The sequence below is a fragment of the Dasypus novemcinctus genome, chromosome 22, assembly GCF_030445035.2.
Source record: "Dasypus novemcinctus isolate mDasNov1 chromosome 22, mDasNov1.1.hap2, whole genome shotgun sequence".
Classification (NCBI taxonomy): domain Eukaryota; kingdom Metazoa; phylum Chordata; class Mammalia; order Cingulata; family Dasypodidae; genus Dasypus; species Dasypus novemcinctus.
The window spans coordinates 68,845,420-68,872,490 of NC_080694.1; the positions used below are offsets into that span (position 1 = coordinate 68,845,420).

Genomic DNA, 27,071 nt, shown 5'->3' on the forward strand with positions numbered 1-27,071 from the left:
CAACTGTACTGGACATTGTGGAGGGCATAGTCACGTTTAGCTTCTCCTCTTCTGATTTTGTCTCTTCTAGGCTTCGAATGCCCTTAGAGAAGATGCTCTTCTCTGCATGGTAGGGTCCGCATCAGAAAAAACAAGAGCTGCTGCAGAGAGACACCCTCACTCACACAGGATTCCCCTGAGCAGCGAATGACTTGAGGAACAAGGGAATGCTGAAGGCCTGATGAAAATTAACTTCAAATATTCCGAAGGAAAAACCAGAGAGAGGCCAAAAAGACTCCCACCAAGCCCATGTTAGGGGCCCAAACCCTGTTTCAGTTAATTTGAAGACTGCTTCCCTTTCTGCAGATGAGAAATTTTAAAATGATTTACAAGTTGTGTTTAATTCTATTCAAAAACTTTTTAATTAAAAATTTAATCAATGCCCATGTAACCCACCACAAGAACCAGGAGGTAACAACTCACACGAACTGTGCCTTCCCCCTCCTCCCCGCTCATGGCCCACAGGCAACCACAATTCTTCAGTTCAAATTATAAAAACAGTACCTTAAGGTATACAGTCTTCCGAGAACTTTCCCCTCAGTATTAGCTTAGCAGTATTCATCCTTGTACAGACATCCCCGTTCAAGACGGAAGCAGCTGTGCGACTCCCACAGGACTGCTCATCACTGCTCTGGCTTCTGCCTCTAAGGGGCATTCAGGTGCTCTTCCTAAAGCACGGTCTACTGGGATAAAGCAGCCCCGTGCGGGTCCCGAAGTTAGCCTGGAGACGATCTCACCTCCTGGGCAGCAAGGACAGTGTCCTCTTTGTGGACCCTTCTTCCCCCCCGCCCCGGTGGACTTAATTAGGGGAAAGTGGGACGCGCTTTAAAGTGAGCCTCCTCACCCACTTTCCCAGCTGCAGATGCCACGTCTGCAGAAGACACGCTCCCTGCTGTAAGGCGGGCATCCCAGCTGGGTGGACCAGGTCAGTGGACGGTACTCCCAGGTTTCAGCCCTCGGCTCTGCCCCTCCCACACAGAGAGCAGAATCCACATGTATCGTGGGACAGGTAAGAAGTACGTGGCCGTGTCTGAACCCTGGCTCTGCTGCTCCGAGCTGTGTGCCTTGGTAGTTCATTTTCTCTGGGCTTCAGTTTCCTCATCTATAAAAGAAGACTCCACACCACGTGGCAAACACTGCTCTCCAAGCATGTTGGTGAAGTGTACGTATTCCCCACGGAAGGCCTCCCCTACAGGACCTGGCTGCCATTTCCCTTGAAACCTGATGAATAAGTGAATGAAACAGGACATGACAGCGCCAACCCGTGAACCTCAGCCATGGCACTGCAATGCCCGAGTAAGCATAACCCGTAGGATCTTGTCTTCTGAGGCCGTGCCTAGAAGAGGCAAAGACCCAAATCCCCAGGAACGGAGCTTTCTCTCAGCCTGATCGCTGCTCCTCAGTGCGCAGCCACCCAAGGGCTCGGGCCTGTGGTTCTGGGTTGGCAGACACGATACTGGGCTCTCTGAGATACGCCAAGCTCTGCTGCATTGCCCGACTGCCATCAGGAAAGGCCTGAAGACACCCTCTCCCAGTGAGGTTATGGGACGGGTCAGTACAGAGCTGCAGGCTCTGGTGTCCACCTCCACTTTCCCAGGACCAGGAGAAGGTCGTGTCATCCAGCTGGAAGTATCACTCAGAACGTGATTCTGGACCCACGAGGGAAATCAACACCACTGACTTTTCCTCCCCTGCGTCCCTCTTTCAACTCGCTCCACATGCACGATCCCAACCCCACTAAGACTGGGGAGACGACGACAGTGTAAACGACATCCACACTCACTTTATTTTTACACAGAGGGGCATCTGCCCCAGGAAGAGCAGGGCTGAGAAACACGGGGGCTTGCCCGAAATGCCCCGAGCCGACGGCTGTGGGCTGGAGCTGCCCCTAGGCGGCACACACCCAAGGGCTTATGCCCCCCCTCCACCAAGGAGATGGAAAAAGGAGGCAGCACGTCACTGCACCCCGGAACAGCACCCCAGAAGGCTCCCAGGGATGGGCGTGACCGACTGACCGCCAGTCCACAGACGAGACGGCAGGGCCTAGCAACAGTGGACGGTGCCCGACAGAAAATGCACTTTCATTGGAACGGAGCAGACAAAGCGCCCGGAACAGATACAGAGGCAAATAGCACGCTGATTAGAACATTATCTCCAAACAGAGGTGCGGTTCTCTCCCACCAGGATTGTAAAATAACCGACTAACCAAAACACATACACACCTCCTTCACGGCGTGAGGAAAGCCACGGCAGGTGGGGGCCAGGGGTAGAGGTGCTATCCCCAGAAGGGAAACCCGGGCCGAAGGGGGTCACACGACAGGGCCTCGCAGTTCTGCTCCCCGGCCCAGAAACGACAGCAAATACCCACGGTCACCACGTCGGGCTGAACCAGAGGAGCTGGGCCAGGAAGGTGTTGCTCGAACGGCTTTCCAAATCCAAACACTTCCGTCCTCTCTAGCCACTCCAGGAATGTGTAAAACCAAAGGGGTGAAACACTGGAGGTGGACATCTCTCGTGTTTTTTTTATTTCGGGGCAATCTGATACTGCTCGTTACATCTCACGATTTGCCTGGGAAGAGAGAGGACAGTAGAGAACACGGGCACAGAAATGGGAAGGCTATCCAGCTGCGGTGGACAGGAGGTGGCAAGGAATTTGCCCTGGGCTTGGGGTAGGACTGTGGCTGGCAGCCGATTTAGTTCGTCTCCTCTCAAGGGGAGGTCTCCATGGAGTGGCCGTGACCCGCAACGTGGCCAGAAAACCCATCGATCCCGCTCATGGGGCAGATGACCAGAGGAGCTGCGCTCTTCCCTCCCGAGTAGCTCAGGCTGAAGTAGGGCCGCACCGGCCCGCAGAAGGTAGCGTGGGAGAAGGTGAAGGTGTGACACCTCTCCGTCACGTTGTAGAAGGAGACCTCTCCAGCGTCGTAGTCCAGGAAAATCCCCACCCGCTGGAGAGGGGTCCGCAGTGGGAGGGCAGTCATCGGGGAGGTCAGAGCCCAGTACTCTTTCCCATACCACAGCGACACAGCCCAGAATCCATTCTGGGGGGCCGAGGTCACGCCACCTTTTCTGCACACGGAGTCTTCACAGACACCTATGGTCCACTTGGCCTTATCGCCCACCTCCACCTCCCAGTAATGTCTCCCAGCGATGAAGCACGGAGAGCCCAAGACACAGGGGAAAAGATTGAACCGCTCGGGGTTGTCAGGCAGGTCCTGCTGGAGGTAACTGTACCGCACTTGCCGCAGGTTATCGGAGAGGATCAGGCTGGGGTAGGCCGTGTCTGGGTCCAGAGTTACGTCCACTGCAAAGACACAGAGGGAGATAAGTGCTGAGCGCCACGGGATCCTAGTTTAGAGCAGCCAGCCTTTCTCCACCAGGGGATCCCACTCCAGAGCAGCCAGCCTTTCTCCACCAGGGGATCCCATTCCAGAACAGCCAGCCTTTCTCCACCAGGGGATCCTAGTCTAGAGCAGCCAGCCTTTCTCCACTAGGAGATCCCACTCTAGAGAGCCAGCCTTTTTCCACCAGGGGATCCCAGTCTAGAGCAGCCAGCCTTTCTACACCAGGGGATCCCACTCCAGAGCAGCCAGCCTTTCTCCTACAAGAGATCCCAGTCTAGAGCAGCCAGCTTTTCCCCACAGGAGATCCCACTCTAGAGTAGCCAGGCTTTTGCCCACCAGGAGATCTCACTCCAGAACAGCCAACCTTTCTCCTAACAGCCAGGTTTTTCCCCACAGGAGACCCCACTCTAGAGCAGCCAGCCTTTCTCCTACCAAAAGATCCCAGTCTAGAGGTGTTAGTGAGCTTGCTGGCAAACAACATGTAGCCAAAATGGCCGCTAAGCATACACAATGGCTATCACAAACGGCACCTCCCTTCTTCCTAGCCATTTTCCCCCCAGAGAAGCCCGCAAGCGCCAACTTCAAACCTGCCTCATCCAATCAGTAGCCGCTTCAAATTACCACAGTCCCTTTAGCCTATCTATAATTGCCACGTCACCTCAAGCCCCCACCCCTGCCTATATAAGCTGTACCACTTCCCCAATAACCCGGACCTGCGCCATGAGCCTGCGTCTCCGGGGTAGTTACTGTGTGTTTAACCTGGCTGTGTGATACCTGGGCCCCATCGTCACTCACAACCCGTTTGAGAAGTTCGCCTCACTGAGGCGAAAGCCGTCCACCTAATGGCCAGGCCAGCCGTCTAGCTAATGGCCACAGGGGAACGCCAACATAGAGCAGCCAGCCTTCACTCACAGATCCCACTCTAGATCAGTCAGCTTTTCTCCCACAGGAGATCCCAGTCTAGAGCAGCCAGGCATTCTCCCACAGGCGATCCCACTCCAGAACAGGCAGTCTCTCTCCCATGTCCCTGAGAAAAGACTAAGAGTTCCCCACTGTAGGCTTCATTTGTCTTATGACATCCTGAAGTTGCCCAATTCAAAGATTATTGTTTGGATGAGCTGGCTCTTTTTTAGTCACGGTATTTTGAAAGTACTGACATTTTATCCCCCTTCTTTTTTTTCATGTCTAAGCCACAATATCCATTATAAACAGAAATTAAGGTTCTCTTAAATGTATATCAACAATCCCTTAACCTGAAAGCCTCAGGAGACAGAAGTTTTACAGAATTCAGAATATTACAGATTTCAGAAAGGCAGGATCTGGTGCAGCACTTCATAATCAAATCTTAATAGATTTTCTGTGAAACATATGAACGGTCATATTACATGGGAGACACAGTCTTACAACTGTTCAGATTTTACAAAAAGCTTACTGTAAAATTTAATGAAAAAGCTTTTGGCTTTCAGAGTTTGGAGATTTTAGAATTGTGGATAAGTATGTCTCAGCTCATGTTTTTATGTTCTCTGTTCCGTGGGCTCTTTACTGAGCACATCCAACCCAATTTATCTCCTTGTAATACTCAGTACAAAGCCCACATCTCTTCAAAGCTTTTTTTAACCAGCCCAAGTCATATCACTGTCCGTTCTCTGAAATCCCAAACTGCAGCTCATCTGTGTCCCCTACTCTGGTATTCAATAGTACAGCATCTTGCAGTCCTGCTTTACAAGCTCTGATACATATTCTCTCAGTTGCTCTTCACCATCCTTGCTGAGGAGTGAGGAGGATCACTCTCCAACATCAGCCCTCAGAAAATGAAGCTCGGGCAGGTAAATGACGCCAACAAAAGGTTCATGAGAAGTGACTGGTGGAGGCAATCAAGACCCCCAGAGGCTCGGTCCTTGGTCCAGCAATCTGTCCACAATAGCCGCCCATCTCTTTCTTGGGTCCTGGGTACACCTCAGTAAACTCAAGGGCAGGACAGGGTCAGACACAAACGAGGTACTCGACTAAAACTTGTTGAAGGAGTGAAATGTGGATCACAGCCAGCAGGCGCCAAATGAATAACGACCTGTAGTACACAGAGTCCCTCTTCCCGAGGATTCCACACACAGAAGGTGTGAAAAGTACACACCCGGGATCTGAGTACTCTGGGATCTGAGATTTGCCCAGTCTCTCTAAACCTGAAGCTGCAGTGGTGGCGTGGGAGGACCTGACCTTTGGCCCCAGCCTCAGTGATGGGATGACACAAGCCTCCCAGACTCTCTAGCACCTGAGCTGAGCTCGCCCACTCTTACCTCTCCCAAACCACAGGCTGCCCTCGGCTGTGCAGGAGAGCAGGGCGCCCGGGCCAGCAGCACTCTGCTTTCTGGGAAAGGCAGTTTCCATTCTATAGCCCTTCATGGCCCCTGAGCCTGACTTCTCCCTATGTTGAAAGGCCCGTGGCTTCAGTTCTAACGCATTTCATGAGGCAAAGATACTGTAAACACTTAGAAACAACCAGTTGCTTTGTTGTTGTGGCAAGAATTTTACACGTGTAGCCCAAAGGATCAAAATTTAGGCAACTTCTAAACTTATTCGTAAGGGTAGACAGGTTCACAAGGATTTTTCATTCCTTGGTTCTATCTCCTGTCACCTACCTGAGTATAACTGAGCCTCTCTCAATTCTGAAAGAAAAGAGAAAAAAGTTACAGAAGTCATATGAGTATCTCCCAGGAATACGCACGTGAGGGAGCTTTGGGTAGAGTCGTCATAAAGCAGGGGTGTCCGTCAGAGGCCCCAGAACCTGCTGCCCTGCACGGGTTTCCTCAGACAGGGCAGAATTCCGCCATCCAGCTAAGTGAGGGCGAAAGGGAACGTGGGGTGGCAGGATCCCCACATGCCTGAGATTGGCAGAAAATGGGGCCGCTGAGTCAGCACCAAGGGTTTTAGCCCCCAGGGGCCGGCTGGCTCTGCGGGGGGGAGCCCCCAGCCACTGAGGGGCCAGCAAGACCAGTCGTTTACAAGGCACTTGGCAGGGACGAAGCATTTCCACAGACACGCCCTCGGTAAGCCTTTCAGGTGGCAGGAGAAGAGGAGAAGTAAATGAGAGGTGAGCAAGCAAGTCCTGCCTGAACTAACCACTTCTAATGCTGTCCACGGTATTAAGTGGGATTTTTCCCCGTTTGTCTTGTTTGTGGAGGATGTGGGTACATCACCTAAATCTACATTGCTAGATGCCCCCCAAAACGTGTGTATCTGAGGAGAGGCAGTGCGATTAAGGATTTCCTATACGTGATACGGTACAGGTAATAGATCCCGGAAGAGCATCAGTGAGTACAGGGAATTTAATTTATAAAACATAAGAAAAGGGCTTATCTACGTGTAAGGGATCCCAGCCTAGGAACTTCAGCATTCAGCATATAGCCACCTCCTAACTGCACGTGGCTGACGAGCAGACAATTTTAGGTTTTGAAAAAGCGTGCCCCCAAAAGCCTGGACCACTTCATTTAATAAATACACATACAGTGTGGCATAGATCCATCTTCATTCTAACTGCTCTAGAAGGAGCAACTAACTTAGTCGTTTCAACTCTGAATTAAGAGCTATTACGTTTCTCAATTTACAGATGAGGAAATGACAGTAGAGTCTCTAACGTGAGGCACTGACTGCTGAATCCTCGCTCCCAGCCCCTTCCCCACTGCGCTGCCACGGCCAGTACTGCTTGGTCAGGGGGCCTGGAATGGAGAGTCCCAGCCAGCACCCAAACCCGGAGGCACAAGGCGAGCAAGTAACCTTGAACACAAGCTCAAATGAAATGTAAGGACAGAGTTCTGCTCGTGTTCTTTCCCAATAAACAACCTCTAATAACCAACGAATTGGGAAGCAGATGTGGCTCAAGCATATGGCATGGGAGGTCCCGGGTTCAGTTCCTGGTTCCTCACAGGGGAGACGAGCAAGATGACCCAATAAGGAAACACAATGAGAGATGAAACGAAGCAGGGAGCAGAGGTGGCTCAAGTGGCTGAGCACCTCTCTCCCACACAGGAGGTCCCGGGTTCAGTTCCCAGTGCCTCCTAAAGAAAAGATGGGCAGATGTAGAGAGTGAGGGGGGTGGGGAGATAAATAAAACAAATCTTTTAAAGAATGTTATTAATTGAAAAAGTTAAGACAAAAAAGAAGATGTAAAAATGCTGGGCTGGCTGGCCAGCGCTGTCCCATTTTCCCATGACTAACCAGATGCTCTTTTTCCAAACTCAACATCAAAAGCCCATTTAGGTGATAAGCTTACCTTGGATTTTCTCCATATCTGACTGCATTTTTTCTAAGGGGAGAAAAGAAAAAGATATTCAGTTGCATCTCAGTACCTGGCTGGAAACATCCAGAGACATCACACAGATCTTCCCAGCATAAATCCCTTTCCCCTCAAGAGCCTTCCCCTCACATTACCTGTGAACTGCTTCAGACTCTCAGTCAAGAACAGACATTTTTGGGCAAAAATGTGGATTTTCTCTTGGAGATCTGGAGGTGTGATCCAGGGTTCAGGGATTCTGATTCTTTCAGCCCTAAATAAAAAAAATACGAGTGAATCCCTTTCCCGAGTCCACGGCTTCTGGGGGACCAGGACCAGGGCTGGGCCAAGCTGTTGGACATCGTAAGGGACTTTTAGCCAGCACCGCACCTCTTCCCAGCTTGTCCCCAGGGGACCAGGGGACCGTCTCCTCACGCTGGCATCCCCCGTGGCACCTGGCTCACGGCTGTTCCAACAGCAAGTGCTCAAACCAGTTTGCTGACTTCACTGCGGGAGGCCGACCCAGCCAGGAAAGGCTGGATTCCAGGACAAAGTCCTTGCTATTCACGGTGCGTGTTGGGGCTTGAAGCTGTATGTACCCCAGAAAAAATGGGCTCTTAAGTCTAATCCATTCCTGTGGGTGAGAACCCGCTGTGAGCAGGACCTGTGCCCTTCAGCTAAGGTGTGGCCCACCTCCATCAGGACCGTCTTAACCCTATGACTGGAGTCCTTCATGAGAAGGAAATTCAGACAGACAGAGCCAGAGGGAGCAGCAGAGGCCAGACATCACCAGGACCCAGGAGAGAAGGAGAGCTGGGAGAGGTCGCCATGGGCCACGCCAAGGACCAAGGCTTGTCCGCAGCCAGCCCCACAAAGGCACAATTTTGGGGAGAAAGCATCGCTTTGATGATGCCTTGAACTTCTACCTTAGCCTCAAAACCATGAACTAATGAATTTCCCATTGTTCAGCCCACCCCATTTAATGGTATCTGCCTGAGCAGCCCGGAAACTATAAAACAGTGGGCAGCTACCCAGAATCCTCAGGTTCCCAGATGCAGAGAGAGCGACTACTGCAGACAGACAGGAACTCTCCCAAGAATACCTAGTTACCACTCTCCACCCCCCAAAGGGGTCTAGGGCAAAGACTGCTAATTGCCTCTCCGATACCCCTTCTTCTATTTTCACATTTTACTTGGGGAGCGGATGTGGCTCAAGTGCTGGAGCACCTGCCTCCCACACGGAGGTCCTGGGTTCGGTTCCCAGTGCCCCCTAAAGGAAAAACAAGCGCACAATGAATAAACTGAGCAGGGAGGCAACTCAGGGGGAAAATTTTTTTACTAGGCTGCCCAGTGTTCCCTTACAGATAGATGTGGCCATGTGACTCCGTTCTGGCCAATGAGATAAAAAGTATCTTTTAATTTGGGACGCCTGTTTATCTTGGACAGCCAAAGGCAATCCTTAATAGCCAACAGGGTGCTAGGGTTTGAGTGTCCACCTCTGCAATGTTGGCTCAGAACAAGACTGGCATCAAAAAGAGCCAGGATGGGAAGCGGATTTGGCCCAATGGATAGGGCGTCCGTTTACCACATGGGAGGTCCAAGGTTCAAACCCCAGGCCTCCTTGACCCGTGTGGAGCTGGCCCATGTGCAGTGCTGATGCGCACAAGGAGTGCTGTGCCATGCAGGGGTGCCCCCCGCATAGGGGAGCACCATGAGCAAGGAGTGCGCCCTGTAAGGAGAGCCGCCCAACGTGAAAAAAAGTGCAGCCTGCCCAGGAATGGAGCAATGCACACACGGAGAGCTGATGCAGCAAGATGACACAACACAAACAGACACAGATTCCTACAGAACACACAGCAAACGGACGCAGAGAGCAGACAACTGGGGGAGGGGGAAAGGGGAGAGAAATAAAAAATAAATCTTTAAAAAACGAGTGGCAGTGGCTCAGTGGTTGAGCGCCTGCTTCCCATGTACGAGGCCCAGGGTGCAATCCCTGGATCCTCCTTAAAAAAAGAGGCAGGAGAAGGCAGTGTGTCCTTGCGTCATCCAGCTGGTCCTGGTACCAGCTCCGACTCGACTGTCTCGGGGGCTCTCAAGCCCTCCCAGTCCCCCTCCCCATCTAGTGGCCCCACGCACATTTAGAGACTATTCTCCCCTCCGCGCTTTCTTCCCATGACCTCAAATGCCCTCCCAAAGTTGAGCACCTTCCTCTGGAAGGTCCTCCCCATTCAAAAGTTTAATCAACTTCAAAACCCAGATCCCTCAAGTCCGTCTCCACTCCTGACCCAGAGTCACCTTCCCAGCCCACCCTGCCTGCCCTCGCCACTGCCCTGCGAACAGCTCAGCCCTGGCTTCTCGCCCAGTCCGAGCTCTTCCCAATCAGTCACGTCCCAACACCCAGGGAGCGCCGCCTCGGTTTCCATCTCATGGCAGAAGAGAGGCATTAACCAACGCCCAGGGAGCACCACCTCGCTTCCCATCTCATGATAGAAGAGAGGCATTAATCAGAAGAGCCAGAACCCAGGTGGCTCCCAGAATTATAGAACTCTGAGCTGTTCATACCTTCCTGAGGCTTTATTTTTCCCAATAAGAGAAAGAAAGAAAGGGAACTGATTGAAATGTTCAAGAAGTAACAACCCTAAGCTGTCCCTGTGTTCGGCCCGAGCTCCTCTAAGTCCTGCTTTCTCTGCGGGGATGGCTCATGTTCCAAGCGCGTCCTCACACCGCTGCACCACCAGCGCCGTCCCCGGGACACCCCACCACGTCCACGCCACACGCTGTGGCTCATGAACTTCTCGCGCTCTAGTGGCTCTCCGCAGGGATGGGAGGGTTTGTGTCACTTTAGTAGGATGTCCACCCCACCTCTGGCCTCCTCTCAGGATGAACAAGTGCGAGAGAGACTGGGGGGAGAAGAAACAGTACCTGCTCAATGTGTCCCCGATGTCCTGCAAGAGAAAGAAAAAGGGAAACTATGAATGAGAAGTCACTCAGCAGCTCAATTTTCTCTTACAAATGTTTGCTAAAATCCAACTGTGGACAGGTTGACCTGAGGAGCTGAAAATCAGCCTGGAGACTGGGGTCCACACGATTTCCTTTACCAGAATTTCCCACACCCTCCTCTGCAACCCCCACCCACTGGTCAAGGGACCGGATCAGCTCATATTTACTAAATCAAGCCCCTACCCTGGACCACACTGCCTACCTGTCCAGCTTGTTTTGACTTTTTAAGGTGAAATAATTTCAGATTGACAGAAAAGCTTAGTACAATGAACACCTGTATACTCTTTTCCCAAAGTCACCAATTTTGAACAGTTGACCTAATTTGCTATCACTTTTTGTCTCTCTCAAGTCCATATATATATATATATGGATACACATATTTTTCTTCAGAACCCTGCAAGTCCATTGTTTATACTCCAGTGTCTATTTCCTAGAGCAAGGACATTTTCTTTTAGAACCTTGGAACAATTGTCAAATTCAGGAAACTGAACACTGATGCATTTATTTAATCCACATTTCACATTCTAATTTAATCAATCCTTTTAACAATATTCTTTTTTCCCAGGGGTGATTGTACGCTGCCCTTAGTTACTGGGACGTGTGTCTTTAACCTGGAACAATTCCTCAGCGTTCTTTCCTGACACTGGCAGAATTTGAGAATACAGGCCATTTCCAACTTCTTGCCTCCCGAACTGAGAGAAGAAATTCCTGTTTTAAGCTATCCAGTTTGTGGGAATTTGTTACAGTAGCCACATAAAACTAACATTTTCAGTGTAGCAGAATAATATCAATTAGGCAAGTGTCAAAGACTCAAGACTCCTTTTTCCTTTCTATCCAGAAAGAGGAATAAACGTGCAATGAAAAGCAATGCATTCATTTATTTAACAAATACTTACTATCTAGCAGATAATATGCTAGGCCCTGGGAATTCAGTTAAACAAGAAAAATATATACAAAGAAAGGAAAGGAAAGAGGATAGGAGAGAGGACAGGGAGGGGAGGGCAGGGGAGAGGAGGGAAAGGAAGAGAAAAAATACAGACCAACTATTTTAGAGACTGCCCCTCAATCTGAGTGATGTTCCCTCATGCTCAAATTCAGGCTGAACCAGCTCTGCCTAGTGTCCATTTGAGGAACATAATATTCACTTGCCCCTTATTAGCATTGTTGATTTTGATTGTTGCAGAGTTATTATTTTTCCTTTGGTAATTAGTAAGTAATCTATAAATGATACCTTGAAATTATGGAACTATACTAATCCTCATCAAACTTTCCCCTCTTCGATTTAGCTTTCGTTGATAAAATTTTACTATGAATGTTGCCAGAATGTCATTTTCTAACTTCAAAATTCCTTCTATATTAATTGACATTCTACTGGAAAGAATTTTCCCTTCTTATTTATTATTAGCATGGACTCGCAGGTTCTTATTTCAGAAGCCACAATCGGGGTGCTGGTTGTGGTCACTGCTTTAGGGTAGCACTGTTTCCAACCCCTTTCAGTGGACAAGAGCTAGAACTCAGGAATCGCCCCCAACCCCACAAAGCATTTCTGTGCTTTTCTCTATTCCATATTTGTATCTCGCTAATTTACTCGTTTGCTCCATTCTTCAATACATCTAAAATAGTTTCCTAAGTACTATACCCAAACCACTACCAAGAAACAACAAAATGAAACCAAACAAAAAATAACTCCATGAGAACTTAAACTGAAGATTTCTGGTAATTCTTTTTTTCTTTAGATTAAGGATATATAGTCAAGTACAGTATTCAAAAGTTACTAGGCTTGGTGTTTCCCCCTTCTGGTGGTTATAGTACTAATTTAAAATAAAGTTGGGTTCATTCCGTTTTAGGGTGTTTACTCCATCGTTGTTGATTTAATTTAGTTTTTCTAAGAAATGAAACATCAACATAATTTCAAAAGTCAAAACTACACAAAATGTCTAAAGTGCTGCTTCCTTTCCTATCCCCTTTATCCCATTCTCCCCATCCCCATTATTTTCTGGTTTATCCTTCCAGTGTTTCCTTTGCAAAAATAAGCAGACGCATGTGTTTCCCAAATTCCCCTTCTTTCTTACAAATTATATTTTGTACTTTGAGTTTTTCACTTAACAATATATACTAGAAATGATTTCCTATCTGTTTATAGGTAACTTCTTTATTTATTTACATATTTTTCATTTTAAACAAGACACTTGACTTGAAGGGAACACTATCTAGGATTCTTTTTTTTTTTTTTAAGAGTATTTATCCCTACTTAGACCAGACTGCCCCACATGAAGCAACCACATTGGAAGAAGTTATAAAATTTCCGTGGTTTTACAAGGATAAATTAAAAAAAAAAACAACAACATTAAAATTCACCAATTGAAGAAGGTACAAAGGATTTTTATGTTGTTTTGGTTTTGTTAAGCAAAATAACTTATTAGAATATAAAGATAAGAGTTGCATGAATGAGCATGCCACTAATGGAGAAAAAGTGTGTTTTCACAGAACCAGTATTTTTTCCCCCATCCCATCTTCATTTGGTGTCCATCAAAACATACCTTTGGCCATTTTCTTTAAAAAAAAGAAAAAGCAACATTATGCTTGTGCATATACACCAGTTACTTTACGTACAATCAGGAGTGGGCAAGGGGAAATGGAAGGATAGAGAAAATTAAACAGTAGTAGCTGGGAAGTAGTGGAACCAAGTTGCAGTTTTCTAACTGGGAATGTATTCTTGGCCTGTAGGGCCAGTGTCTGGAGGAAAGCAGCAGGCTCCCGTCTTAGCAGACACCTCCTGTCTGCTCCTGGAACACGTCAACTGAACCGCCGTCCTCCATTTCCAGCTACACGGGTGGCCTGACCAGCATCTGATCTGCTCATGGACAAACCCTGTCGATCCCAATACGCTTTCATTAAACAACTGGCTCGTTCATTTAAACTGCACCAAGAACCATCCTGCCCTCTCCTTCAAATTAACACAGTCCTTGTTCTCAGGCCCGACTCCTTCCTTGGATTTTTCCGTCAGTCTCCAGAGCTAGCGCTTCACAAAAGCGGTACAAAGTTCACACCAAGATGAGCCACAAGCAGCCGCGGGAGCTGTGGAGGCGGCAGTGTGCCTGGCCCATGCAGGGAGCCCTCCACCTTCCTACAGTTGCGGAGTATTCCATTGTGGGATGCAGCAAAAGTGCATCAACCAATCTCCCAGGCTTGGCAGTTAGGCTGTTTCCATTATTTTGCAATTATAATGTTATAACAAGCAACTGTGTGCATATGTATTTTCCTAGTAAATTCCTAGAAGGATTCTTGGTCAAAGCCTAACTGTAAATATGGTTTTGTTAGACACTGCCCACTTTTCCTCCAAAAGTGTTCTATTATTTTGCACGCCCACCAGCATCCGGGCGTCTCTTTTCCCCACAGTGTAGTCCCAGCTTTAAAAAAATTTGCCACTTTCATGGTGGTTTTGATTTGCATTTTCTTATTATGAGGGCAGCTGAACCTTTTTTTAACTGGTTACAGTGTGTGCCTGTGTGGTTTTTTGATGTGCCTTTACCAACTACTTTAATTTACGGGCTTTGTAGTACGTTTTCATATGTAATAGCTCCCCCCACATACCTCCTCTTTCGCAGTGTATCCTAGCTATTTTTATATGCTTGTTTTCCTATCTGAACTTGACTATCAATTTGTCTAGCTCCAGTGTTGCCTTTAATAATACTAAAAGGTTAGTTAGTATTTTTATCAAGATTGAATTAAATTTATTAATTGATGGAGAACTGACAATTAGATAATGTTGAGGTGTCTTATCTAAGAACAAGTGATATCTTTTCATTTGTTCAAGTCTATTTTGTGTCTTTCATGTTCTATAATTTTCACTTCATAAATTTTTATACATTTCTCATAAGTTTATTCCCAGGTACTTTATCTTTTTAACCAGAAATGGGGTTTTCTCTTCTAATTTGTCTTCTAATGGTTGTCTATGCTGATTTCTGTATATTGATTTTATACCCTGACACCATGCTGAACTCTGTCATTAGTTTTAGCACTGATTTTCTAATTTACAAGTATACTATTACACCATCTGTAAATACAAAAGCTTAACTCCTCCATTTCTTGGGGCTCTATAATGAACTGTTCTCTCTCATCTAATGGCATTGGCTAAACAAGGTTAAATGGAGGGAGAGGACAGTGGGCACCTTGCTGATTCCTGCCGTCAGTGGCAGTGCCTCTCGTGCCTGCATTTCCCACGACTGCCTCTAGAGCCGCTAACCACGCTGCGATATCAAGGAGACCCTCCCCCTGCAATGGACTCAACAGACCTCTCTCCACTTCCCTCATCATGGTCCACATTTTCAAAAACACTGTCACAAACACCTTCTGCCTTAAAAAAAAAAGAGCACTTAGAACCTCAAGTCTGGTGTTTGCTTAAAATTGGAAGGATACGGTAGAGATTAGAGTGGCCCCTACACAAGGATGACACACAAATTCTCGAAGTGTTCTATATTGTTATGTTCACAGAGGCAATATTCAGACAAAAGGCCACATACTGTAGGGTTACATTTACGTGAAATACCCAGCACAGGCAAATCCACAGGCAGAAGGCAGCCTGGTGGCTGCCAAGGGCGGGGGAGGGGGCATGGGAGTGGCCGCTGATTGGGGTGGGGTCCCTTCTAGGGGTGATGAAAATGTTCTGGAACTAGCCAGTGGTGATACTGTACAACACTGAGAATTTACCAAACGCCACGGAGTCGTACACTTTGAAAAGGCAAATTTTATGTTATGTGTATTTTTACCAAGATTAAAGAAACAAATGAACAAAAAATAACCCCAAGTCCACCTCGCACCGGACAAGCCCTGTGCCTGCAGGCGAGTGTCAAGGCACGCAACGGGGCGCCTCACTACACACTGCCGTCTCCCAGGCCAGACGGCTTTCCCACGCTCCACAAAGCTCCTATTTTCCTAGCCACTCCTCCACGGCGGCGGAGGATCCTGCTTTCCAACTTGGAGACAGAATACAATGCATCAGGTTGTTGCTACCAACCCACCGCCTGCCTGCTCCTGCCTCCCCCCCACCCCTCGAATCCTAGGCAGGCTTCACTTCCACTCCCCCTGCCTTCTCAGAGGGGCACCCCCCGGGTTCATCCACCGGTTCTCAAGCTTCAACGTCTCCCCAAAGCTGGACCCTTACGCCATGGGGCTTCACCCCTACACGGGTTTGGAGGTACGGGGATTCAAACCCATGACCTCGTATGTGGGAAGCAGGCGCTCAACCCAAGCTACATCCACTCCCCCAACACGTTCTTTTAAAATAGCTCTGACGAGTTTCCTCAAGCATCTTCTCCCCACAATCCTGCCCCACCACTCAGTATTTTCTTACCTCCCCTCCACAATCCTATTTCTTAAAAGTTAAGGACCCTTGCCATCTCCATTCACCCCACCCGGTCAGCACTCAACACCTCGACGGCGGCTCCAAACTGCTCCACTGCGGCAGCGCTAGTAAGGGCACCCCTGAGGCCCTGTTTTTAAACCAGTTTGCCCCCCTCGCCCACCAACCCCCTTTTCATGGCATTTACCCACACCTGGGATCACTGCCTGTTCACCATACTATCTGCTCTGCATGTTAGCATCTAAATTTCAGGAGCGCTTACTCACTTCTTAATCCCAGTGCCTAGGTCAGCCCCGAGCCAGAGCAGGCACACAATTAATATGCATCTGTCACAGTGATATTATTTATGAGTTCCGAAAAGAGATACTGATTATGTCTGTAAACTGGTCTGTTCCTCTGAGCGTGACACCCTTTGACTGTATTAAATTCAGAAGTTTCACTTTTACTTTGTTAAATCAAGATAAGGGCTTTGGTTCGACCACGTCATTAGGATGAGCAGGGCTGAGTGCCCCCCCCTCGATGGGCTTTATAAAGGGACGCTCGATCAAGGACACAGAAGTAGATACACAGGAGATACACAGAGGAAGAGAGACAGCTCCATAGACGTGGGAAGAGACAAGCGATTCGCCTGATAGTTTACAGCTGACCTTGTGAAGAGACCAGCGTCGGAAAGAATCGGGCCCCAGGAAGAGAGAGCCCTGTGCCCTATGCCAGCCGACAGCTGCGATCAGAAGAAGCTGGACCACTGAGCCTTCAGAGGGAAGAGAAGGCTGAGCACTTGCTGGCGTTGTCCGCCATCTTGCGCCAACAAGTGGCAGCCGACTTTGGGTGAGGAAGCACCCCTTAGGGCGCCTTGAGAAGGACTCTTCAGGACCTTGTACCTGTAAGCTTCTACCCAATAAACACTGTTTATAAAAGCCAGCAGATTTCTGGTCCTTGCGTCAGCACCGCTTTGGCTGACTAATACAGCGTTGAACGAATAAATGACAGCACAGCCCATCTGGAGCCTTGCTGGGCCAGGGGCCTGCGGCTCTATCACCTGTGCTACCCAGGATACATCACAGGACCGCCCCGTTGACCTTCCCCGCGTACGCGCCTGCGGTTTTGTGGGTGCGTCACCACCCAGCACAGAACCAGATAACTAGCTGGGTTAGCGTTAGCTGTTAGTCAACGGGCTTCTGCAAGCAAATGTTCAAGTCACAGGGCCACGTGATTCAGATCCTGCGTTACACAGTCAGCACATGCCACCAGCAGGCCCACAGCGCCTGGCCACGCTCGGCCCACTGGTCAGTGCCCGGCAGGCCCGGGCATCAGGTCTCTAACTGCCCTTTCCAGGAGCCACTGCAATTGACTGAACCAACTCGTATCAAGGGGAGCTTCCAGTGCACATGTCTGCCCGATACGGCGCTGGGCAAGCCCTGGCCGCTCCGGCAGAGCGATCAGCCCAGAGGCAGAGGGCTCCCAAGCCTCACCTGCAGGAGCTCCCGGGTGGGCTGCTGCTGCTTCTCCTCCAGCTGGGCGATCAGGCCACTGAGGTGGGAGATGTTACAGGAGAACTGAGTGATGGCGCCGCTGATGCTGTTGTAGATGGCCAAGTCCAGCTCCTCCAGGCGGGCCAGGAGGCGATACTCGTGCTCCTTCAGGGAGTGATACAGCTGCTCAAACTCCCAAACGATCTTCTCCCTCTCCATCTGGGTCAGGCTCTGGGTGGGCGATAGAGAAGGGCGGTGAGGAGGGCAGAGGCGCACTTCCCAAGTCGCCCCGACCGCCCAACTCCAGGTACTGGTTCATCCCAGGACATGCACGCGAGCACCCTGCTCCCTCGCTCGTCTGCTCCAGTCTTGATTGAGCTTCGATAACGGCCAGGGACTGGGTCAGCCCAGAGAAAATCAAGACATAGTCCCTGTCCTCGAGAAACTTGGTCAAGCGAGAGTCAGGTTCGCTGATGGCTAATTAAAGATAAGGCGACATCCTGGGCCGGGAGAGGCAGGCGCAGTGCTCCGAGAAGCAGTGCCATCCTGGCCCGGAGAGGCGGGCGCAGTGCTCCGAGAAGCAGTGCCCTTCCGGGTTCTGGAGGATGAGCAGGAGCTCACCAAGCAGGCACTGCGTGACAGTACTGTCCCAGCAGAGAACCAGCGTGCAGTGGAGTGGGGAGACAGGCATGTGCTCTGACGGCTGAAGCACGCAAAGAGGGCCAAGGGAAGGAGGGACCTGACCTTCCGCGCCTTTTCCCCAGGAGCTGGAAGGCACGAAAGCTGCCACACAGGGAAGGGGCACGGCCAGCCACGTGGCCTGAGGATGGCGTGAAGGGGAAGGACACACTGGCCTCAGTCCCACCCTCTCTTCCTCTGTCTGAGGGGGTTTGAACACCCAAGCACCATCTCTACCTTGGCTCTGGGGCCTTTCACACAGAATCCGTGGCCTGTCTTCAAGAGGCCTGCCGCTCCCTTGTCCGTCTGTCCTTCCACCCACCCCCGTCAGGGCGAGCATTACCTCTGTTAAAGCTTTGTTCCTAACAAGGGGTCAGCAAACGGGGCTCCACGGGGGCTGAGCCAAGTTTTCCCGGGACACGGCCATGCCCACTCAGGCACGAATTGTCCACGGCTGCTTCTGTGCTCCAAGAGCAGGGCTGGGCGGTTACGACAAGGACCCCGAGGCCTTAAAGCCTCAAATACAGACTCACTGGCCCTTAAGAGACATGTGCTGGCACCTGGCCTACCCCCCGAGACCCTCCTCCAACCACCTGTCTCAGGCACGCACTGCACAGCTGAGGAATGCACATGCATCCTTGTTTAAAATACTTCCCAGAAGCTCAGTCCTCTCCCCAGCCAGACAAGTCTTTCAAAGACATAAACCACAAAATAGAACCTTAGAAACAGGAAACTAAACCTAAAAGAGACCTTAAAGATCAACAAGTCCAGTGCTTCTCAAAGCCCCGGGGGGAGAGCTCTGCCTGGACAGGCCTGCGCCTTCCACCGCAGGACACTGCCTCCTTGCCCAGCAATCGCTGCAACAAGCACGAAACACCACACATGCCTTCGGAGGGGACGGGACACTGCTGGCCTAGTCCAACCTACCCATTCCACAGGCGGGGAAAGAGAGGCCAGGCAGGCGGCAGGACTCTCCCCGTCTATCTGGGTAGTATCAGGCACAGGTACCCTATCCCGTGACGACCCTCCCACCGCAGACGCTGAGGTGCGCGTCACGACGTGAGCCCATCCCGGCTCACCGAGGAGGCTCCCCACCCATCAGACCTGTTTTCAAGCACGAGAGCTGTGGGCACAAGTGCTGGCATGGGAAGGCACCGTGGGAAAAGGCAATTCCCTGCCAACAAGCTTCTTACCATGCCCTGGCTGGGAGCAGTTGCCAAAACGTTCACAAAATGGGACTGTCCACTACTAGTCCAAGAGTTTTCTTTTCAGATGCAAATACCTCTACTAAGAGGGGAGTTATAATGTTTTTATTATTAAACAAATAAAAACCTAAAAAAAAAAACCAACAAAGACACCTGGGTGGTAGATATACAAGTGTATTATAAAAGTCTATTTCTTTTTTCATTTTTCGAAACACAAGACACAAATACCCCTATCCTGAATTAGCACACCCGCCGCTTGGCAAGCCTGTGGGGAGATGGGGAAAGGGAACAGAGAAGAGTTCAGAGTTGAGGGCCGTCAGGTAAACACCCCGGGGAGAAGCAGCCGTGGGGGCTGCCTCAGAGCTGCCCACGAGGAGGCTCAGGGTGCCCCAGAATCCCACCTCTGCTTCCTCAAGGGCGAAGCCAGGTGAAACCTGACAGGTGCCATCTCCAGGGGTGGGAGCTTGGCTCCTCCATCTTTTCCCCAAGTACGGGACAGGGCGGGCGATCCTGGGTTGTCCAGGTGTGTTCCCAGCTGCCACGTGCGGCTGCTCTCCCTGCACCTAACGGTTCTGGGTGGTCCGGCCGGAAGGGGCTGGAGCAGAAGCAAGGCTCCCTGCCAACCGCAGCCACACTCACCAGGAGTTCTGCGCGCGCCTGCTCCCCTTGTGCCCGCCGCCTCTTCTTCAAGTCTTTCACTCTCTTTAGGTGGTCCAGTTGGTTCTGGATCTGCTCCTGGGAAAACCATGACAGGGGACAGCTGGAGATGAGGCAGGCCTTGGCATCAGCATGGCCACTGTGCACCCTGAGGCCGCATCCCCTGGAGCCCTCAGGCCAGTCTCCCACCTGCCTCAGGACACTGTGGCTTAGTGGAAAGGTGCCGGGACTTCCAGAGGCGTGGACTGAGAACACGACTGAACTCTCGTCTTGGTCACGGGTGACACCAATGAACCCCTTCCCCCCTACCCGAGGTCTGTCAGGAGGTTAAGCCAGTCAACACGGGTGAAAAACAGCATAACTGGGAAGTGATGAGTGAGGCATGTTTCAACACGCACCTAAGTGTACCTGGATTCCTGCATCCCTCCAACACGTGGGCGCTACCGCGGCGCCACGCAGGCCTTCGGCGCTGCCTTACAACTGCTCTGGAGTTCAGACTTTGTTTCCCTGCCAGTGCTTGGCTCCACGGCCCACAAAGGGCACGGCACGGGGCGCCTCACCCACCCCTCCTGATGGTGGTGCCGGGGGGGCCCCCGTGGGAGATGGTGACCCGCGTGCTCAGGCGGGGAGGAGGCGCGTCGGGTTCGGGTTTGTGGGTGTGTACCGGCCTTCCGTGCGCCTTTCCCGTGCCCGGGGGGTGCCCCAGCAGACACCTTCCCGCACCCCGTCTCCAGGCGCCGCCCCACGGGGCCCGGCGGGGAAAGGCAGTGGGGTGGGGGCGCCCGGCTTCCCCCCGCCAGCTCAGGTCTCCCTCCCAAATGCGAGCGCACGGAGAGGAAATGACGGCGGGAGGCCCACGTCCGGCTCGGCCATTTTCTGGGCGGCGTGAACGGGAAGCCCCCGGGCTCGCGCGCCTTTGCGCGCCCGCCTCACCTTGAAGCCCTCCACCGCCTCCTCGAGCGGCAGCACGCTGTGGCCGCGGTGCTCGCGCGAGCGGTCGCACACCACGCAGATGGGCATCTGGTCCTCCTCGCAGTAGAGCTTCAGCGGCTCGCGGTGCTTCTCGCACACGCCCATCTCGCCGCCGGGCCCCGACGGCCGCTCGGTGCGCAGCTGCTTCACCAGCTGGGTCACGTTGGCCAGGTGCCGGTTGGGCCGCATGTGGCGCTGCGGGAAGGTCTCCCGGCACTGCGGGCACGACACGTTGGTCTCGGCCGCGCCCCAGCAGCGCGCGAGGCACGCGCAACAGATGTTGTGGCCGCAGTCGAGCATCATGGGCTCGGCGAAGTACTGCAGGCACACGGGGCAGGTGGTCTCCTGCTGCAGGCTCTCGGCCACGCTGCCGGAGGCCATGGCGCGGGCGCGCGGGGCCGCGCGGGCATGGGCCCCGCGCCGCGCCCCGGCCGCCTGCGCTCCCGCCCGCGAGCGGCTCCGGGGCGCCGGGGAGCAGCCGAGAGGGCCGTGGAGGGCGGCGCCTGCCGGGCCCCGAGACCCGGGGCGCCCGCGCGCCGGAGCCTGGGGCGGCGCGGCCCTGCCTGCGCGCGGCCGGGTGGGCGCCGGGATTCCGCGGCCCCAGCGGCCCCGCGGGGGGCGCGAGGGGATCGGCGAGGGGGCGCAGCGGGTCGGGCTGGCCGGGGGAAGCGCGCCGGGCGCGCAGGACAACGTGGCCGCGTCCGATCGGCTCCCGCGGCCGCGTAGACCCCACCCCGGCGCGAGCGGAAGGGGCGGCCCGGGGGGGCGGGGCTTGGCCCAGCGCGCAGCGGGCGGCGCGACTTCGTGGCCTGGGACCCGGGACTGGGTCCTCCCTGGGCCGCCTGGGGTGTCCCCCCCACCCACCCTTGGGCGGGTCCCCGGGAGCCGGAGCTCGGGGAGGGCCGGTAACCGAGGCAGGCGCGTCCGCCGGGCGCTGGGGGATTGCGCAGCCCCCGCACGCGCTTCGGGCCCCTCCACGGCGGCCTGGGCCCTCGTCCTTTGTCGAGCCTCCTCTTTGTGCCCCGGCCTCGGCTCGGGCTGGTGAAAGGCGGCTTTGTGTGGCGACCGGGAAGCGCAGACATCTGGCCGCTGCGCGGGGTGGGGGTGGGAGGGCGGTGGCGGGCTGAACCCCACCTGGTACCCCGGGCAGATGCACTTTGTTCAGCAGCCCAATTTATAGGCACTCGCGATTTTGCCATTAAAAAAAAAAGTTTACGATAATGTATGTCAACTGAGAAATAAGCGAAAAATAAGAATTTAAGCTGAAAGGCAATAAAGACATTGATTTGGGGTCTTAGAATTTGGGGAGCACAGATTCAGGTTGCAACCCAAAAGTGCCTTGGCGTTTCCAGGCAAAGGGTTTTTAAAGGAAAAGTCAGGCGCGTTGTTTGTGGTTGGTGGCTATTTGGAGTAGCTAATTGTCCTTGGGGTTAGACAGTTACTGAATTCCTCACCTTGTGGTTTGTTCTGGTGTCGGGACTCAGTGTTTTGAGGAACATTGTTTCTTGAGGCACGCTGCGGGCTCAGGCAGTGGCAGTTGTGATACCGGGCTGGGATCTGCATAAGAGCAACCTCCAGAAGGGCCTCCACACTCCAATTTAAATCTTTTGGCAAAGGAAACTTTGTTTTATTTCTTAGAACAGGTTAACATTTCCCAAGGGCAGAAACAAGTCGGCCAGGCCCCTTCCACTAGTTCCCTTCTGTGCCCAAGCAGGTTTCTCCCCCACTGCCATCCCAAGTTGCCCCTCTGGTAAAATGGAGATAATTATACTCCTTGCAAGGAGGGAGACTTCATTATGCTTTTTAGTTTTGGGACTGTAGGATATTTATCCATTAAAGAGGGTCCCAATGCTATTAAAACCCTATTTTAATAGGCTCCTTGCCTAAGTGCAGGTACCTGAGACTCCTGCAGGGGCCCAGGCTCTGCATCAGCTGGGAGACTTAGATCTATTGTTGCTCCCTCACCCCTGCCTCGGTATTTCCTCGTTGTATTTTCTCAGCATCGTTTTTGTATATAAGCAGGAGGGGCCTGTGCTCCCCCCACGCCCACCCCCAGCCTCTCTTTCATTGAGCAAGACTTGGCGGAACTGAGCAGACTTGCCAGCTCCAGGCCCACGCCCCCTTCCCCACCACGTTCTGAGTACACAGGTCTTGGAAATTCCAGGCCCAGAGAGCTCCAGCCCAATTCCAGAAAAATGTCAGGTACTGGCGCGAGGGCATGTCCTAGAGTCTGGTCTTTCTTTGAACTGGTCAAAATTGAAATTTGGAGGAAATTGGAGTTACTCCCAAAGGAGCAATAAGCATTACGATAGGTGAAGAGGAGCAGATAAGGCTGCCCACCAGCTCCTTATCCGGGATGTGGATCCAGAGTTTGACTTTGTTTTCCAGGACTGATGCTGTATCTTGACTCCTCCAAATCCCTGGGGGTTTGGTGATGGGTGGAAAAGTGGAACAAAACTGATGGATGAGGTAGGGTGGGATTGGGGATGGGGAAAGGGAAGATTTACTCTTGGTAATCTCTTCCAGCTCCCTTGTTTGCTGAATACTCAAAATGCCGGTGATACCTTAAAAATGACCACCCTAAATCCACCCTTATCTCTTTCAGGACTGCGGAGTTTAGTTCCTGGGACAGGCCTCGAGGAGTCGCAGAAGGTTGGGACTCAGGGGCACGTGTGCATGTATTGTGGGCGGAAGAAAATGTGGACCTGAGGGGCTCGAGGCTGTGCCTCTGGGTGGGAGACAGTTTTCACTGCGGGTGCCCCATCCCCCGCCTGCCCATGAGGAGGGAGGGGCTCCTCTCCAGAATGTGTGCACTCTGCATTCTTCCTAGAACATAGCTCTAACCACACGGAAAGCACTTCAGTACTTAAAGTAAGAAACTACAAACACCCAGGCAAAATGGTCAGACGGGCAGCTAACTTAAGGCTTCCACTGTTGCACTTTTGGCATACTTCTCAGCTTTGTGACCATTATTACTCATTCATTTGTAAAATGACAGGTGCAAGCACAAATGCCTACTGGAAACAAGAAGGTAACTTAAATGGGCAGACCAAGTTGGGGACAAAATAGGGGAAGATGGGATTGTCTAAGCAAAGGACAGATGTCCCTCCCTCACGTCTCATCCCTAACCAATTATGGCCACTGGGAATGCAGGCCCAGCACATTGCAAAAGGTTTAGACTTTTTCAAGAGAAGGCAGGAATCTAGGGTTTTACATGAAAATTTTAAATGTTGGCAACTTACTAAAAATTTTAAGATCATATCTGCAAGTTGAACGTGGCCTCGCAGGCTCCAGCGTGGGGCTTCTGATACAGCTCTTTATTTAAAAATGTTTTTCAATCTTGACCCATACTGGAAAGGACTACTTGATGACTCTTCAATAGCTAACCCCCAGAGACAAGAGTTGGAAAACACAGTGAGAGCCACAACAAGCAGGGGCGGAGGTGGCTCAAGCGATTGGGTGCCTCTGTCCCACGTGGGTTCCCAGTGCCTCCTAAGACCAGCACAGAACAAAGAGACACAGCAAATGCCAACATGAGGGGGTGGGGAGATGTAAATAAATAAGATTAATCTTTTTAAAAAATAGCCAATCTTCAGTCCTTCCTTAATGTTTCTTTTTCTGGGTAGCCACATGCCCAGCTAAAAGGTATTTTCTTTTACTGCCAGTACTATGGTAAATTCATGAAGGCACTTGTTTAGTTTGCTAAAAGCTGCTGAAAGCAATATACCAGAAATGGGTTGGCTTTTACAGTGGGGGCTTATTGGCTTGCAAACTTACAGTTCAGAAGTTGAGAAAAATGTCCCAATCAAGGCATTGCCAGGCGACGCTCTCCCCGAAGACCGGCTGCCGGTGACCCTGGACTCCTCTGCCGCATGGCAAGGCACCGGGCGCCTGCTGGTCTCTGCCTTCTCCTCCAGGCTCCGCCACCCACACCTTGCAGCTTCGCGGCTTTCTCCGAGCTTCTGTGTTCCACCGATTTCAGCTTCTGGCTTCCAGGGTTTTCTCTCTCAGCTTGTGAGGGATTTCTCTCTGCTCCTCCTATGCTTTCCCTCTGTCAACCTCAGGGGCTCCCTGTCTGTGTCTCTCTGGGTTCAGCCCACTTATAAAGGACTCCAGTAAAACCATTCAGGCCCACCCTGGGCCACGCCCTGCAGACGTAGCCTAATCCAAAGAAATCCCGCCTACAGTAGGTTTATACCACAGGAACGGATTAGCTGTAAGGACATGATTTTCAGGGGTCCATACAGGCTCGATCTTCCACAGCAAAGCTACAATGTAGAAATCCTGCCCAGACAATAAACATTATGGATGTGCCCAGGACCCCTTCAACTCACCCAGCACTTCTTTCACACCTCAGCACCATCTTGAACTTGTGGGTGACTAATCCAATCTAAGTGGAAGTTGTGTGGGAATTCTAAGGAAGCTCCTTAAAAGGAAACTTACTCAGCTGGGAAGTAGGCCCTTTTAATCATCCCCTTTCCTACTTTTTCCAGTCTGGAATGTGTAGATGATGGGAGGAGCTAGAGCAGCCATCTTGGACCATGAGGCAACCCTGAAGACAGAAACCAGCACCAAGATGGTGCAACAAAAGGTAGAATGAGCTCACATCCTTAGTGACTGTAGATTGCCTCCATCCAGACTTCATATGCATAAGAGAGCAAAAAAACAAAACAAAACAAAAAAACTTTTTGGTCTCATTTCAGGTGCTTATTTAGACTGTCTGCATATGCAGTGGAAACTAAACCTGATAAAATACAATTTTGCTAATAAAATATTTTGTTTAAAAATGAATAATAAATTCCTACCTACTTTCTCTGCTTAACCTACCCACTCCAAGGGCGCCAGTGACTTCTGTTAGTATTGGCCAAATCCAGGGGACACTTTTCAGTCTTCATCTTTTTTTTTTCAGATTTATTTTATTTATTTCTCTCCCCTTTCCCCCCATTGTATGCTTTCTCTATCCATTAGCTGTGTGTTCTTTTGCATCCACATGCGCTATCAGGCAACACTGGGAAACTGCATCTCTTTTTTGTTGGGCCAGCTCTGTGTGTGTGTGGCGCCACTCCTGGGCGGGCTGCACTTTTTTCACCAGGCGGCTCTCCTTGCCGGGCGCACGCCTTGCATGTGGGGCACTCCCTGTGTGGCACGGCACCCCTTGCACTCAGGCCAGCCCGCCACACAGGTCAGGAGGTCTTGGGTATCAAACCCTGGATCCTCCGTATGGTAGGCGGACGCTCTGCCGGTGGAGCCACCTCTGCTTCCCTCAGTCTTCACCCTCATGTGTCTGGGGCAGTGGACACTGCTGGCCCTCCCTAGTTGGGTCATTCTTTTAGGCAGCAAACTCGGATCTGATGAGGCATAAGGTTGTTCTCCCTTCTCTCTAGTGATACTATAGCTTTTCTGGAAAAATGGAAAGCACTGAGGAAAAAATATACGATTACAATAATCAACAAGAGGCCAGCAGGCCTATGGAGCAGGGCAGGAGTGGACACAAGTAGGAATGAGAATTTGGCATGAGATAAAGGAGAAATTTTAAGTTAATGCAGAAATGAAAAAAATGGGTTATTCAATAAATAATCTTGGAACATTGCCTCATTGTTCAGAAAGAAAAAAGATGTCATCCTACTTCTTATACCAAATATATTCCAGAACAATGAAAGATTTAAATTTTAAAAATTAATTGATAAAAGTTCTGGGGGAAAAAACAACCTGAGTGATTTAAAAAAGAAAAGAATCTTGTTGTCTGGAATGTCTTTCTAAACATGACTTTAAGCCCAGAAGCGATAAATGGATGCATTCCATTATGTAAAATTAAAAACCAAATGATTTCTATGTGGAAAATACCTTTAAATAGTTGAGAAAAAGGAAAATTGGAAAATATAGTTTTAGTCATTATAACAAAGGATGAATTTCCTTAAGAGACAAATACTTTCACAAATATAATTAAAAAGAAAACAACAAAAAAAGCAAGGGAAATGTGAACAGACGGCTTAGGGCAAAACAACAAATGGTTAATAAACATGTGAAAAGAGATCCAACTTACAATTAATGAAATAAAATGAAGGTGCAATATGGC

The 27,071-nt window shown here is 50.9% G+C and overlaps 1 protein-coding gene and 1 non-coding gene across 3 annotated transcripts; one reads left to right on the forward strand and one right to left on the reverse strand.

Moving 5' to 3' along the window:
- Positions 1-1,802: 1,802 nt before the first annotated feature.
- Positions 1,803-26,955, reverse strand: TRIM27 (tripartite motif containing 27). 2 transcript variants are annotated; one of them, XM_058285457.1, is made up of 9 exons: positions 22,450-26,955; positions 20,957-21,211; positions 20,006-20,101; positions 17,484-17,714; positions 10,572-10,594; positions 7,809-7,924; positions 7,651-7,683; positions 6,020-6,046; positions 1,803-3,343 (listed from the first exon to the last, which is right to left on the reverse strand). In XM_058285457.1, exons 1-9 carry the CDS (start codon positions 22,492-22,494, stop codon positions 2,748-2,750), a joined length of 1,422 nt encoding a protein of 473 aa, XP_058141440.1. In that variant the 5' UTR covers positions 22,495-26,955; the 3' UTR covers positions 1,803-2,747. The 2 variants fall into 2 exon arrangements, with proteins under 2 accessions (XP_058141440.1, XP_058141441.1); XM_058285458.1 differs by lacking the exon at positions 22,450-26,955 and having other exon boundaries at positions 20,957-21,700.
- Positions 15,030-15,133, forward strand: LOC111763811 (U6 spliceosomal RNA). Its single transcript, XR_002796587.1, has one exon. It is a non-coding gene; the product is annotated as a U6 spliceosomal RNA (small nuclear RNA).
- Positions 26,956-27,071: the final 116 nt, after the last annotated feature.

Bases quoted from the DNA above. Each gene is read 5' to 3' on its own strand.
- TRIM27 (XM_058285458.1), bottom strand. From the start codon at position 21,376: ATGGCCTCCGGCAGCGTGGCCGAGAGCCTGCAGCAGGAGACCACCTGC. The intron at 20,102-20,956 runs GTGAGGCGGGCG...TGGTTTTCCCAG, and splicing joins AGGCGGTGGAGGGCTTCAAG to GAGCAGATCCAGAACCAACT. The intron at 7,925-10,571 runs GTACTGTTTCTT...TTTTTTATTTAG, and splicing joins ATCGGGGACACATTGAGCAG to GGCTGAAAGAATCAGAATCC.